Below are 16,408 nucleotides of genomic sequence, written 5' to 3'. Positions count from 1 at the left end.
TCACTCAATCACCATGGTCTCTCGGACCTTGCTCCATCACCTGCGGGATTGTAAAACAATTTCTCCCTTTTTTCCTAATTTTGCTTACGGTTATTCTGTTGCCTTTGTGGGGGGATTGTGTAGCTGCTGGGTGGGTTGGGGGACAGACTGATGGGGGCTCGAGGGACCAGCTGTCATTTTTCATCTGCTTTGTATGAGATGGTACATCTCGGAGAGCTTGGTTATCAGTATGAGCTACGAGGTTAAGGTGATATGCAAACTACTGCAGGCAGCTCCTTTGCAGATAGCACCAAATAAAACCCCTGCATTTTGCCCCGTGAGGTGCTGCTCTGGGGGTGGGGAGGGAGAGTATTGCAGCCATCTTAAAGACAGCCACACGGAGATAAATCCAAATGGTGGCCATTCCTCCGCCCCTCATTACAATCAACATCCTTCCAGGAACCCCTCCATTCCTCGGGGTAAACCAAGAAATCCCGAGGAATGGAGGGCTTCCTGGAAGGGTGTGGATTGTGACGAGGGGCGGAGGAATTTTGTGACTTGTGTTAGATATCATTTCGTATCAACACGGATAGATACTGAAGCCAAAACAAGAGAATAACTTGTGTCCTGTTGGGAAAATGAGGTGCTCTGATCTCTCAACTTGTGGCTGCATCCAGTCTACCTGTAATCAGCTGTCAATGGAACGTTTAATGTCCAGCTTGGAGTCACTTAATGCTTCCCAATACGGATTCAGAAGAGTACACAATTGGGGAAACGGAAAGAAGACCCTCAGAAAAAAGTAACTCTTGCCTCAGGAAGAATCGTAAATGATCTGCTCCACTCCCCAAGAGAAGGTGAGGAGATGTCCATAATAATAAGGACGGTTTTGTCATGGTCACAGCTCAGTTTTATGCCTGTTATCTTGCTACTAGCCATATTGCAAGCAGAGGTGCTATGAGGGAACAGCATGCAGCCTGTCCACAAAAAGGGCAACACTGCAATAAATCGCATCATAAAATCAGACTCTAGCCTTTAACTGTAGCTGTGTTAGGGTAAAGTCATAAAACTTAAAATCAAAAGCACATAGCTCTGGGTAATTAAATTATTAAAACACCAAGCAGAGCTGCAATGCGAGTCCAACAGTTTTACTGAATAAAGACGTTCACAAAAGTCGGTGCCAGGCATCTGAATTCGATATTTGAATATTACAATCTCATTATTTTGTTCCATTTTCACACTAGTAATCATCACGTTCTAATACCCGTGCGGAGCACTTTCAAATGGGATTTGGGTAAATTTCGAAAGCATCTTCCAATATCGGGGGCTTTTTGACTCAACGTCCCACGCATAACCCAGTCATTAATCAGTCAGAAGTTCTTGCAGTAACCCACTGAATAAAGGCTGTTGCAAATTGTGAAACAGGCTCACTTCTAACATCAAGTATCAATTTTCAAGAAATATACACCTGGGCTCGGGTTAGCGTGCATTTTACATCTTGTGGATCTAAAGAAAAGAGAAAAGCTAAGTTAATGCAAGAAGATGTGGACTCAGAATGCTTGTCAACATGAGAATAAGTGTGGAAAGGAAGCATATGTGCTGGCTTAAGGTTAAGAGAAGATGAGGCAGAGGTCCAAGTGAGAGATTGCTGTGAGCATATAGACTACCGCGTTTCCAAAATTGCAACAGTGAATACACTTCCGAAGAACTTCATTGGCAGTGAAGCACTTTCGATGTCTAAGGCTGGGAAAGGTGCTCTATAATGGCAAGTCATTCAAATCTTTCATTTATGTGTGCTCACAGTGCAGACAGTTGCTGAAAACTGACAGCGTTTCCCAAGAACTGAAGCCTTCACCCTAATATATGCTATGAGTGAGATAGCATGCCATGGGATTAAAAATTAACCCGGAACTGCAGTACATTGCACTGGAGATTCCCATCACATTCTCCTGCCTTCTCCAAAAGATCAAACCATTATATTCAGGCTAAAACTAACAAAACCATCCCGATTACAGCACAGGAAGAGGTCATTCGGTCCATAAAACTAAAAGAGAAAGCATTTAAAAATGCAAAAACTAGCACAGATCCTGGCGATGGGAGAAAACAGCAAAAGGTGACAAAACAGATCGTAACAGCTGCAAAACGGGAGGATAAAAAAAAACTTGCAAGGGATATCAAAATCAACAACATTTTTTAAATAATTATATTAGGAAAAGGAGTGTGGCCAGGAGCAATGTGCCCCCTTAAAACTGGTAATGGTGACATTGTAAATTATAATAGGGAAATAGTGGACATGTTGAGGATAGATAGCAAGCTGGACATCCCAAGGAAACAAACATTGAATCAGGGTCGGGGACTCACCAAAATTAACATAAGCAAAATAACAGTAATGAAGAATATAATGAAATAAGAAAAGGGGCTGCCCATTGAAAACTGAGATGAGGAGGAATTTCTTCTCTCAGAGGGTTGTAAATCTGTGGAATTCTCTGCCCCAGAGAGCTGTGGAGGCTGGACATTGAATATACTGAAGGTGGAGATACAGATTTTTCAGCGATAAGGGAGTAAAAAGTTATGCGGAGTGGGCAGGGAAGTGGAGCTGAGTCCATGATCAGATCAGTCATGATCTTATTGAATAGCGGAGCAGGCTCGAGGGGCCAAGTGGCCTACTCCTGCTCCTATTTCTCATGTTCTTAATGACTAAGGAGTGACAAATCCTTAGGATCATATGGTTTCCATCCCAGGGTTTTAAAGGAAGCAGGTGAGAATATTGCAGATGCCCGAACTATAATCGTCCAAAGTTCTCCCGATTCAGGAACTGTTCCTTTAGATTGGAAACTTGCATATGTCACTCCGCTATTTAAGAAAGGTGAGCGGGAAACCAGGGAATTGTAGACCAGTTAGTCTAGTATCTGTTGTCGGGAAATTACTAGAGTCTATAATTAAGGATAGAGTGACTGAACACCGTGAATATTTTCAGTTGATCAGAGAGCCAGCATGGTTTTGTAAAGGCCTGACAAACCTGATTGAATTTTTTGAATAGGTGACTAAAGGAATGGCAGGGGAACGTCTATAGATGTTATTTATATGGTCTTCTAGAAGGTATTAAATAAACTCCCTCATATCAGAGTGTTGGATGAAGGGACCGATGTAATGTAGCCAAATTGCTGATACAAAGATAGGTGGGAAAGCAAGTTGTGAGAAGGACCTTTTTCTTTAGGGAGAGATTTTAAGTTAATAAATTGGAATAAATCTTTATAAGAAACATGGAAAATAGGTGCAGGAGTAGGCCATTCGGCCCTTCGGGCCTGCACCGCCATTCAATAAGATCATGGCTGATCATTCCCCCAGAAATAGCAGCGAATCCGGGGACTGGGGGAAATTTAGAACTCAGCAGAGGAGGACAAAGGGTTTGATTAGGGCAGGGAAAATAGAGTAAGAGAGGAAGCTTGCAGGGAACACTAAGAGGGACTGCAAAAGCTTCTATAGATATGTAAAGAGAAAAAGGTTAGTAAAGACAAACGTAAGTCCCCTGCAGTCAGAATCAGGGGAAGTCATAACGGGGAACAAATAAATGGCAGGCCAATTGAACAAGTACTTTGGTTCGGTATTCACTAAGGAGGACACAAACAACCTTCCGGATATAAAAGGGGTCAGAGGGTCTAGTAAGAAGGAGGAACTGAGGGAAATCCTTATTAGTCAGGAAATTGTGCTGGGGAAATTGATGGGATTGAAGGCCGATAAATCCCCAGGGTCTGATGGACTGCATCCCAGAGTACTTAAGGAGGTGGCCTTGGAAATAGCGGATGCATTGACAGTCATTTTCCAACATTCCATAGACTCTGGATCAGTTCCTATGGAGTGGATGGTATCCAATGTAACCCCACTTTTTAAAAAAGGAGGGAGAGAGAAAACAGGGAATTTTAGACCGGTCAGCCTGACATCGGTAGTGGGTAAAATGATGGAATCAATTATTAAGGATGTCATAGCAGCGCATTTGGAAAGAGGTGACATGATAGGTCCAAGTCAGCATGGATTTGTGAAAGGGAAATCATGCTTGACAAATCTTCTGGAATTTTTTGAGGATGTTTCCAGTAGAGTGGACAAGGGAGAACCAGTTGATGTGGTGTATTTGGACTTTCAGAAGGCTTTTGACAAGGTCCCACACAAGAGATTAATGTGCAAAGTTAAAGCACATGGGATTGGGGGTAGGGTGCTGACGTCGATTGAGAATTGGTTGGCAGACAGGAAGTAAAGAGTAGGAGTAAATGGGTACTTTTCAGAATGGCAGGCAGTGACTAGTGGGGTACCGCAAGGTTCTGTGCTGGGGCCCCAGCTGTTTACATTGTCCATTAATGATTTAGACGAAGGGATTAAATGTAGTATCTCCAAATTTGCGGATGACACTAATTTGGGTGGCAGTGTGAGCTGCGAGAAGGATGCTATGAGACTGCAGTGACTTGGATGGATTAGGTGAGTGGGCAAATGCACGTCAGATGAAACATAATATGGATAAATGTGAGGTTATCCACTTTGGTGGTGAAAACAGAGAGGCAGACTATTATCTGAATGGTGACAGATTAGGAAAAGGGGAGGTGCAACGAGACCTGGGTGTCATAGTACATCAGTCATTGAAGGTTGACATGCAGGTACAGCAGGCGGTTAAGAAAGCAAATGGCATGTTGGTCTTCATAACGAGGGGATTTGAGTACAGGGGCAGGGAGGTGTTACCAAGGCCCTGTACAACTGCAGTGAGGTCACACCCGGAGTATTGTGTTCAGTTTTGGTCTCCTGACTTGAGGAAGGACATTCTTGCTATTGAGGGAGTGCAGCGAAGGTTCACCAGACTCATTCCCGGGATGGCGGGACTGACATATCAAGAAAGACTGGCTCAACTGGGCTTGTATTCACTGGAGTTCAGAAAAATGAGAGGGGGTCTCATAGAAACGTTTAAAATTCTGACGGGTTTAGACAGGTTAGATGCAGGAAGAATGTTCCCAATGTTGGGGAAGTCCAGAACCAGAGGTCACAGTCTAAGGATAAGGGGTAAGCCATTTAGGACCGAGATGAGGAGAAACTTCTTCACTCAGAGAGTGGTGAACCTGTGGAATTCTCTACCACAGGAAGTTGTTGAGGTCAATTCACTAAATATATTCAAAAAGGAGTTAGATGTAGTCCTTACTACTAGGGGGATCAAGGGTTATGGCGAGCAAGCAGGAATGGGATACTGAAGTTGCATGTTCAGCATGAACTCATTGAATGGCAGTGCAGATTCGAAGGGCCGAATGGCCTACTCCTGCACCTATTTTCTATGTTTCCTGCTTTCTCTCCATACCCCTTGATCCCTTTAGACGTAAGGGCCATATCTAACTCCCTCTTTAATATATCCAATAAACTGGCATCAACAACTCTCTGCGGCAGGGAATTCCACAGGTTAACAACTTTGAGTGAAGAAGTTTCTCCTCATCTCAGTCCTAAATGGCCTACCCCTTATCCTTAGACTAGGTCCCCTGGTTCTGGACTTCCCCAACATCAGGAACATTCTTCCTGTCCAGCCCGTCAGAATTTTATATGTTTCTATGGGATCCCCTCTCATCCTTCTAAACTCCAGTGAATACAGGCCCAGTCGATCCAGTCTCCCCTCATTTGTCAGTCCAGCCATCCCGGGAATCAGTCTGGTGAACCTTCGCTGCACTCCCTCAGTAGCAAGAACATCCTTCCTCAGATTAGGAGACCAAAACTGAACACAAAATTCCAGGTGAGGCCTCACTAAGGCCCTATACAACTGCAGTAAGACCTCCCTGCTCCTGTACTCAAATCCCCTAGCTATGAAAGCCAACATACCATTTGCCTTCTTCACCGCTTGCTGTACCTGCATGCCAACTTTCAATGACTGATGTACCGTGACACCCAGGTCTCGTTGCACCTCCCCTTTTCCTAATCTGCCGCCATTCAGATAATATTCTGCCTTCGTGTTTTTGCCCCAAAGTGGATAACCTCACATTTATCCACATTATACTGCATCTGCCATGCATTTGCCCACTCACCTAAACTGTCCAAGTCACCCTGCAGCCTCTTAACATCCTCCTCACAGCTCACACCGCCACCCAGCTTAGTGTCATTCGCAAACTTGGAGATATTACACTCAATTCCTCTATCTAAATCATTAATGTATATTGTAAATAACTGGGGTCCCAACATTGAGCCCTGTGGCACCCCACTAGTCACTGCCTGCCATTCTGAAAAGGACCTGTTTATCCCGACTCTCTACTTCCTGTCTGCCAACCAGTTCTCTATCCACGTCAGTACGTTACCCCCAATACCATGTGCTTTAATTTTGCACACCAATCTCTTGTGTGGGACCTTGTCAAAAGCCTTTCGAAAGTATAAATACACCACATCCACTGGTTCTCCCTTGTCCACTCTACTAGTTACATCCTCAAAAAGTTCCAGAAGATTTGTCAAGCATGATTTCCGCTTCAGTAATCCATGCTGACTTGAACTGATCATGTCACTGCTTTCCAAATGTGCTGCTATTTCATCTTTAATAATTGATTCCAACATTTTCCCCACTACTGATGTCAGGCTAACCGGTCTATAATTACCCGTTTTCTCTCCCCCTCCTTTTTTAAAAAGTGGTGTTACATTAGCTATCCTCCAGTCCATAGGAACTGATCCAGAGTCGATAGACTGTTGGAAAATGATCACCAATTCATCCACTATTTCTAGGGCCATTTCCTTAAGTACTCTAGGATGCAGACTATCAGGCCCCGGAGATTTATCGGCCTTCTATCCCATCAATTTCCCAGCTAATAAGAAGTCATAGTTATCACACTGTTTTCCTTAATTGAAGAAATTATATTTGATAGCTGCCCAGTTTTTTTTTTTGAACTAAAAATCCAGCATCATCATCATAGGCAGTCCCTCGGAATTGAGGAAGACTTGCTTCCACTCTTAAAATGAGTCCTTAGGTGACTGTACAGTCCAATATGGGAATTACAGTCAGTGTCACAGGTGGGGACAGAAAGTCGTTGAAGGAAAGGGTGGGTGGGACTGGTTTGCCGCACGTTCCTTCCGCTGCCAGCGCTTGCCCTCTGCATGCTCTCGGTGACGCTCTTCCTCCACTGTAAGGCAGAGGCCTTACACTAAACATCCGTAAGACAAAGATCCTCCACCAACCTGTTCATCAAAATCCATGGTGCGGCCTTGGACAACGTGGACCATACCTCAGGAGCCTATCAGCAAGGGCAGACATCGACGACGAGATCCAACACTGCAGCTATACAAAGGCCTGGTTTGACCATAGCTAGTGTACTGTGAGCAGTCCCTGGCACCAAGGATATATTGGCCTTGGAGGGAGTGCAGCGTAGGTTTACCAGAATGATACCCGGACTCCAAGGGTCAAATTACGAGGAGAGATTACACTAACTAAGGTTGTACTCCCTGGAATTTAGATGGTTAAGGGCAACTAGATCGGGCAAAAAATGTCAACCTTGCCAGCAACGCCCACATCCCGAGGAGGAATATCTCTGGAATGTCAAGATATTTAAGACAAAATAAGACCAGAATTTTGTAGGCTATATATGGATTAAGATACAATATCTTGATATGGTTTCACAGTGACTAGAGGTAGGAAGTCTACAAACAGTTGTTTATAGAATTCTTTAAAAATGATCTTACAAATACTCACGTTCAATGAGGAAGAGGAAACAAATGCCTCCCATTAGTGCAACAATGATGCCCGGCACCACGAAGGACATTCCCCAACAGTTGGAGACCCAGTACCCAGCTATCAAAGAGCCCAGAATGTTCCCCACAGAGGTGTGGGAGTTCCAGATCCCCATTATCAGGCCTCTCCTGTCACATGCACAAAAAAAAACACACGAGATAAGCTTCAAGTCTCTCAAAAAAATAAAACACACAATAAGTATTCTGAAATGTTATTAGACAGGTCCTTACTTTCCCTTTCCGAACCAGTTCCCAATGCAGGTCACAACGCTGGGCCAGCCCGTTGTCTGCACTAAACCATTAGCAACCTGGGAAACCAAGCAACCAAAAGGTTAGATTATCAGTGCCAACACTTCATTCGTGCATTTGTAATGGGGTGAGAGTGAATGCACGGCAGACCATATTCGATGATGTAACAGGAGCTGGGAAAATCTTGGATCCTGATCCATACCCTGGGTTGCTCACTATTTAATAATCACTCCCAACAATTCCCAGCATTGCTACAAATAGCATCCATGGTCATATTTCAGTAGATATTTTGTGAGTTTTGAATTGATTCTTGTTCCCAGCTAGATTTTTAAATGAAGAGCTTGAGGCAAAAGGGCTCACTAGTCTAGCCTGACAGCAACCAATGGGAGAAGGGGGCTGGGATCATTGCCCGCGGAGAGCATCATCATCATCATCATAGGCAGTCCCTCGGAATCGAGGAAAGCTTGCTTCCACTTTTAAAATGAGTCCTTCGGTGGCTGAACAGTCCAATACGAGAACCACAGTCCCTGTCACAGGTGGGACAGATAGTCATTGAGGGAAAGGGAGGGTGGGACTGGGTTTGCCGCAAGCTCTTTCCGCTTCCTGCACTTGATTTCTGCATGCTCTCGGCTAGGAGACTTGAGGTGCTCAGCGTCCCCCTGAATGCACTTCCTCCACTTAGGGTGGTCCATGGCTAGAGTTCGGAATTCTGAGTAGAGCGCTTCCTTTGGGAGTTTCGTGTCCGCCATGCGGACAATGTGGCGTGCCCAGCAGAGCTGATCAAGTGTGGTCAGTGCTTAATGCTGGGGATGTTGGCCTGGTCGAGGACGCTAATGTCGGTGCGTCTATCCTCCCAGGGGATTTGTAGGATCTTGCGGAGACATCGTTGGTGGTATTTCTCCAGCGACTTGAGATGTCTGCTGTAAATGGTCCATGTCTCTGAGCCATACAGGAGGGCAGGTATTACTATAGCCCTGTAGACCAGATTTGAGGACCTGATCTTCAAACACTCTTTTCCTCAGGAGGCCGAAGGTTGCACTGGTGCACTGGAGGCAGTGTTGGATCTTGTCGACGATGTCTGCTCTTGTTGATTAAGAGGCTGCCGAGATATCCAACGAGTGGTCCACGTTGTCCAGGGCCGCGCCGTGGATCTTGATGACTTGGGGGCAGTGCTGTGCAGCGAGGACACATTGTCCGCATGCCAGATACGAGACTCCCAAAGCAAGCGCTCTACTCGGAACTCTAGTCGGAACAGGCAGCTCGTGGCCAAAGCTGGATTGCAGATTGGATGAGAGATAAGTGAGGGAGAGAGAGACTGGCTCAAGAGGTAAAGGAGGTGGCGGCATGGAACAAAGGGAATAGAGAGGGTAAGGAGAAGTATGAGACGACATGGGGGCGGGAGGGGGGAGGTGAGGAGCAACGACGACGACAGGGTGGGGGGGGGAGAAGAGGGGAGATAGAAGACAGAGGGGATCCAGAAAGCAAGAGAAAAGAGAGCGAGAGTAAAATGCAAAAGTGAGTGCCAGAGAGCGAAATTGAAAATGAAAGAACAAAGTTAGTCTGATTTTATTCAACAATTCCAAGTAGGAATGAGAGACGTCCATCTGCCTGTCCTGTTCAGGCCAGCCTCAGGCAATTTTTACATTGAGACATTGAGGTGCCCATAGTGTAGAGACCAGTCGAGTTAAAATGAGGCAAATCGGCTCGTGTTTAGGTGATGGGATGTCATCGTCTTTTGTGATTGCTTATACAACTGAGAGGGTGAATGGGTCACCTCAGTTGAGATTAATAGTCAAGCACATAGTGTGGTTGCAAGTCAAGTGTGAGGGGGTGACAGGTTAATGAATTAAGTGAGTTGTTACGACAATCCAGCAGCTTTCTTGGTGATTTTTCTGGTGAGTGCACAATTTATCACATTTACATAAAAGCAAAATACTGCGAATGCTGGAATCTGGAATAAAAACAGAAAATGCTGGAAATCTCAGGTCAGGCAGCATCTGTGGAGAGAAAGAGAGTTAATGTTTCAAGTCGATGACCAGACGAAGGGTCATCGACCCGTAAGGTTAACTCTGCTTCCTCTCCACAGATGCTGCCTGACCTGCTGAGATTTCCAGCATTTTCTGAATTTATCATATTTATTCAATTCAATTCCACAACTCATGACCCAGAAAAGTTACACTTTCTTACCAGTGGTCAGGGCTAATCACCGAACCCATTACATAACCCAGCAAAAGTAACAAACCATGTGGGGTAAAGAAACAGCACGAGGAACAACATTCACTTAATTCTCCTTTCTTCTCTCAACAAGCATCTTAGGTTTGATTAATGTAACTATCAGGAGTAGCTGCAGGCACTTGGCCCAAAGCTGGAAGGAGCAGCAGGAGAATGTTGTGTGTTCTTTCCCACATGCTGCAAAATGAAAGCTTTTCTTCAGTATAATGCCCCATCCAAACAGTCCAATTTCACTTGGCACTGGGAGTGAAACCCACAACGTTACAGATGGCAGTGAGAGATTCAGCATCGAGTTACTGACACACCAGTAGCAGAGGTTTCACCATTCAACCTCCTGAGATTACATATGTAGCTTAACAGTAATGGATCACAAAGCAGAATCCAACACTAGACCAAGGATGTGTGAACAGAATGATTCAGTGAGAACAGTCACTTTGTTCCATTGCATCTGTGCTTGGATAGTGCGATCAATGAATTGGTGTGTGTGGATTGTACAGTAAGTGAATTGCTGTGTGTGGATTGTACAGTCAGTGAATTGCTGTGTGTGGATTGTACAGTGAATTGCTGTGTGTGGATTGTACAGTCAGTGAATTGCTGTGGGTGGATTATACAGTCAGTGAATTGCTGTGGGTGGATTGTACAGTGAATTGCTGTACGAGGATTGTACAGTCAGTGAATTGCTGTGCATGGATTGTACAGTCAGTGAATTGCTGTGCATGGATTGTACAGTCAGTGAATTGCTGTGCGTGGATTGTACAGTCAGTGAATTGCTGTGGGTGGATTGTACAGTGAATTGCTGTGCGTGGATTGTACAGTCAGTGAATTGCTGTGCGTGGATTGTACAATCAGTGAATTGCTGTGCGTGGATTGTACAATCAGTGAATTGCTGTGCGTGGATTGTACAGTCAGTGAATTGCTGTGCGTGGATTGTACAGTCAGTGAATTGCTCTGCGTGGATTGTACAGTGAATTGTGCGTGGATTGTACAGTCAGTGAATTGCTGTGTGTGGATTGTACAGTCAGTGAATTGCTGTGTGTGGATTGTACAGTCAGTGAATTGCTGTGTGTGGATTGTACAGTCAGTGAATTGCTGTGTGTGGATTGTACAGTCCCCGAGGACAGCCCACATCAAACCTCTAGCCATCAGCTGGTGGAGCACCATTCCTTTAGTGTCTATGCCCCCGGGCAACACAGTACAGTATCACAAAATACACTGCAAACAAACAAATCCTGTATCTGCTTACATACACACAATACTTTTGTCTTAGATTAAACAGAAGGCTTGTCTACTCACCTGAATAATTATGTAGTACCGTAAACTGTGGATGTTGTAGAAGTATCCCAGCCCAAATAGTGTGGTGAATAAACCACTGCTCAGCATCCCAAAGGTGAGGTACAACCGAATAGATAAACGCTCTCCCAATATACCACTGCCAACAGAAGAAAATAAATCTCTAAGATGAAGGGAAGAGAGGAAAGTGGTGCAGTGGGGATGATGGTGGAAGGGGAAGGTTGAAGAGGCATTTATATGCACCTCATCACATCTCTCACAAATGGCTTCAGGTGCTTCACCAACTGAGTTACTATGTAGGCAAACGCTGCAGCCATATTGCACTCAGCAAGATCTACAAACCGGGATGAAATGAATAAGAGTTAGGAATATTACTTCACAATAAATTGCAAGAGTAGGACAAGGGGACACTGGTTCCAACTAGTGAAAGGAAAATTGAAGACTGATTTCAATAAGTTCTTCTTCACAGAGTGATCAACACAGGATAGATTCCGGATCACAAGAAAATTATTAATGACGAAGGTCATTCGACCCATCTTCGTTCATCCATCCATTGTGGCCCTTTAGTTTCCCCCGCCCCCCACAACTGCAGGATCCAATTGCTTCTGAACTGACTCCAGTGCTTTCACCTCCACTGCTCTGGGCTCAATTCTGAATGTTGATCACTGTGTGAAGAAGAATTTCCTGGTATTCGGCCTCAAATTGCTTGCTCCTCATTTGATCCTGTGGTTCCATGCTCTACTCTCAATCTAATTTAAAGTAATTATCCACACTTACCTTTTCCATTATTTAAGGAAGGATATATTTGCATTGGAGGCTGTTCAGAGAAGGTTCACTAGGTTGATTCCGGGGATGAGGGGGCTTGACTTTTCGGAAAGGTTGAGCACGTTGGGCTATACTCATTGGAGTTCAGAAGGATGAGGGGTGATCTTATTGTAAGATAATGAGAGGGCTCAACAAGGTGGATGCAGACAGGATATCTCCACTTATCGGGGAAACTAAAACTAAGGGGCATAGTCTTAGAATAAGGGGTTGCCCATTTAAAAACTGAGATGAGGAGAAATTTCTTCTCTCAGAGGGTTGTAAATCTGTGGAATTCACTGCCTCAGAGAGCTGTGGAGGCTGGGTCATTGAATATATTTAAGGTGGAGATGGACAGATTTTTGAGCGATAAGGGAGTAAAGGGTTATGGGGAGCGGGCGGGAAGTGGAGCTGAGTCCATGATCAGATCAGCTATGATCTTATTAAATGGCGGAGCAGGCTCGAGGGGCCAAATGTCCTTCTCCTGCTCCTATTTATTATGTTCTTATTCCTCATCTGTCTTATATACTTCGCTAAGATAACCACTCAGGTGCTGCCTTTGGAGGCTGGAAAGCCAAATCTCTCCAGTCTTTCCTAATAACTCAGACATCTGATACTAAGGATCATCTCTGCAAGCCTTCATTAGGGAATGTCTCCCATGTTTTTATGACCAGAACTGGACGCAGTATTCAAGGTGTGATCTGAACAGAATGCAGTGCACTTTGATCTGGACTTTCTCCGACTCGTATCCTAACGTTTTGACCACGTGATTCAGCTTTCTATTGGCTTTGACGATTGCTGCTCTGCATTGGTTGCATATGTTGAGGCTCCAACACCATGGAGCACATGTGATGCCCATTTTGCCTTCCTATGTGCAGTATTTGTGTGCATTGAATTCCATCTGCAATTGATCGCCACATACATATTTTGTCCAACTCAGGCTGCCATTCCCAAGCTGATTTCACTGCTCCTGCTAGTTTATCATCTGCAAATGTGACCAGTTTGCATTGAATTTCTGAATAAAGGGTAGAAACAGCTGTGGTGCCAACACCCATCCCTGGGGCACCTCACTAAGTACATCTCCCCCACCCTGATAGACCTGTTGCTTTCTACCCTTCAGCCAATTCCGTATTCATATTCCAGATGTGTCCTGCTACCCACAGCTGTGACCTTAACTACAAGCTTTCATATGGAGCTTTATTTCATGCATGGAAATTCAGGTACAACATATCGCAAGGCTCACCGCAGTCCACTTACAATTTTACTTCCTCGGGTAAGTTAAGGAGGTTCGTCATACAAATACGAACAATGACGGACAGCTAGAGACCATCTGGCCCATCGAGCCTGTCCCACACAATTGCGATATTTTGTGTATCACAACTTATACACTCCACCCCACCCAAAACCATGTGATCTCCTGGGAGAGGCAAAAAAACAAACAACTCAGGCCAATTTGGAGAAAAATATCTGGAAAATTCCTCTCTGACCCATCTAGGCGATTGAAAGTAGTCCAGGAGATCATTCTGGCCATTAAATTCCCTGCAATACCTACATTCTGTATTTGAAGACCAGGCCCTCAAATCTATCACCAAGCTCATGGTCGACAAGGCTGTAGTAATACCCGCCCTCCTGTATGGATCTGAAGCATGGACGACATATAGAAGGCACTTTAAATCGCTGGAGATTTATCACCAACGCTGTCTCCGCAAGATCCTGCAAATCCCCTGGGAGGACAGGCGCACCATCATCAGTGTCCTCGTCCAGGCTAACATCCCCATTGAAGCACACTCGACCACACTCGATCAGCTCACATAGTACACATGCCAGATACGAGACTCCCTAAACAAATGCTTTATGCGGAGCTCCTTCATGGTAAATGAGCCAAAGGAGGACAGCGGAAACATTATAAGGAACCCTCAAAGCCGCCCTGGTAAAGTGCGACATCACCACTGACACCTGGGAGACCCTGGCCGAAGACCGCCCGAGGTGGAGAAAGTGCATCCGCTGCCTGCGCTTGAAGAGGTCAAGCGCAGGCAGCGGAAGGAGCGCGCGGCAAACCAGCCCCTTCCCTCGACAAATGTCTGTCCCACCTGTAACAGGGTCTGTGGCTCTCGTATCGGAATGTACAGCCATCAAAGAACTCACTTTGGGAGTGGAAGCAAGTCTTCCTCGATTCCGAAGGACTGCCTATGATGATGATGAAGAGTTAATCTCTGCCGCAGCCAGAACCAAATCCAGCTTTTGCTTGAAGGAATTCAGCGAGTCTGCATCCACCACGTGAGAGGGCAGCTTGTTCCAGAGAACCACATCTAACCTCAATCTAGCCTTATACAACTTAAATTTGTGCCCCCTGGTCCTGCCTAACCTATTTAATTGAAATAAACGATCAGCTGGAACAATGTCTATTCTCTTCATTATCTTATAAACCTCAATCATATCATAGCAAAACATAAAAACAGATAGTAAAAGCTTTTACAGATATATAAAACGGAAACGAGTGACTCAAGTAAATGTTGGTCCCTTAGAAGATGAGAAGGGGGATTTAATAATGGGAACTGTGGAATTGGCTGAGACCTTAAACAATTATTTTGCTTCGGTCTTCACAGTGGAAGACACAAAACCATGCAAAAAATTGCTGGTCACGGGAATGTGGGAAGGGAGGACCTTGAGACAATCACTATCACTAGGGGGGTAGTGCTGGACAGGCTAATGGGACTCAAGGTAGACAAGTCCCCTGGTCCTGATGAAATGCATCCCAGGGTATTAAAAGAGATGGAGGAAGTTATAGCAAATGCATTAGTTATAATCTACCAAAATTCTCTGGACTCTGGGGAGGTACCAGCGGATTGGAAAGCAGCTAATGTAACACCTCTGTTTAAAAAAGGGGGCAGACAAAAGGCAGGTAACTATAGGCCGGTTAGTTTAACATCTGTAGTGGGAAAAATGCTTGAAACTATCATTAAGGAAGAAATAGCGGGGCATCTAGATCGGAATAGTGCAATCAAGCAGACGCAGCATGGATTCATGACGGGGAAAATCATGTTTAACTAATTTACTAGAATTCTTTGAGGATATAACGAGCATGGTGGATAGAGGTGTACCGATGGATGTGGTATATTTAGATTTCCAAAAGGCATTCGATAAGGTGCCACACAAAAGGTTACTGCAGAAGATAAAGGTACGCGGAGTCAGAGGAAATGTATTAGCATGGATAGAGAATTGGCTGGCGAACAGAAAGCAGAGTCGGGATAAATGGGTCCTTTTCGGGTTGGAAATCGGTGGTTAGTGGTGTGCCACAGGGATCGGTGCTGGGACCACAACTGCTTACAATATACATAGATGACCTGGAAGAGGGGACAGAGTGTAGTGTAACAAAATTTGCAGATGACACTAAGATTAGTGGGAAAGCGGGTTATGTAGAGGACAGAGAGGCTGCAAAGAGATTTGATAGGTTAAGCGAATGGGCGAAGGTTTGGCAGATGGAATACAATGTCGGAAAGTGTGAGGTCATCCACCTTGGGAAAAAAAAAACAGTAAAAGGGAATATTATTTGAATGGGGAGAAATTACAACATGCTGAGGTGCAGAGGGACCTGGGGGTCCTTGTGCATGAATCCCAAAAAGTTAGTTTGCAGGTGCAGCAGGTGATCAGGAAGGCGAATGGAATGTTGGCCTTCATTGCGAGAGGGATGGAGTACAAAAGCAGGGAGGTCCTGCTGCAACTGTATAGGATATTGGTGAGGCCGCACCTGGATTACTGCGTGCAGTTTTGGTCACCTTACTTAAGGAAGGATATACTGACTTTGGAGGGGGTACAGAGACGATTTACTAGGCTGATTCCGGAGATGAGGGGGTTATCTTATGATGATAGATTGAGTAGACTGGGTCGTTACTCGTTGGAGTTCAGAAGGATGAGGGGTGATCTTATAGAAACATTTAAAATCATGAAAGGGATAGACAAGATAGAGGCAGAGAGGTTGTTTCCACTGGTAGGGGAGGCTAGAATTAGGGGGCACAGCCTCAAAATACAGGGGAGCCAATTTAAAACCGAGTTGAGAAGGAATTTCTTCTCCCAGAGGGTTGTGAATCTGTGGAATTTTCTGCCCAAGGAAGCAGTTGAGGCGAGCTCATTGAAT

General features: G+C 44.9%; 1 protein-coding gene across 3 annotated transcripts in view; it reads right to left on the bottom strand.

Moving 5' to 3' along the window:
• Positions 1-16,408, bottom strand: part of slc37a1 (solute carrier family 37 member 1) — a 161,241-nt gene that overhangs the window by 66,905 nt on the left and 77,928 nt on the right. For all 3 annotated transcript variants that reach the window (XM_070893262.1, XM_070893263.1, XM_070893264.1), the window contains exons 7-10: positions 11,476-11,611; positions 7,933-8,009; positions 7,664-7,830; positions 1,445-1,482 (exon numbers count right to left, since the gene is read on the bottom strand). In XM_070893262.1, coding sequence (XP_070749363.1) covers positions 1,445-1,482; positions 7,664-7,830; positions 7,933-8,009; positions 11,476-11,611 — 418 coding nt within the window. The remainder of the gene's footprint in view (positions 1-1,444; positions 1,483-7,663; positions 7,831-7,932; positions 8,010-11,475; positions 11,612-16,408) is intronic.

This window comes from Pristiophorus japonicus, chromosome 11 (assembly GCF_044704955.1).
Source record: "Pristiophorus japonicus isolate sPriJap1 chromosome 11, sPriJap1.hap1, whole genome shotgun sequence".
Classification (NCBI taxonomy): domain Eukaryota; kingdom Metazoa; phylum Chordata; class Chondrichthyes; family Pristiophoridae; genus Pristiophorus; species Pristiophorus japonicus.
Note: the sequence above shows the minus strand (reverse complement) of the source record. Positions and strands in the feature narration are given on the sequence as shown.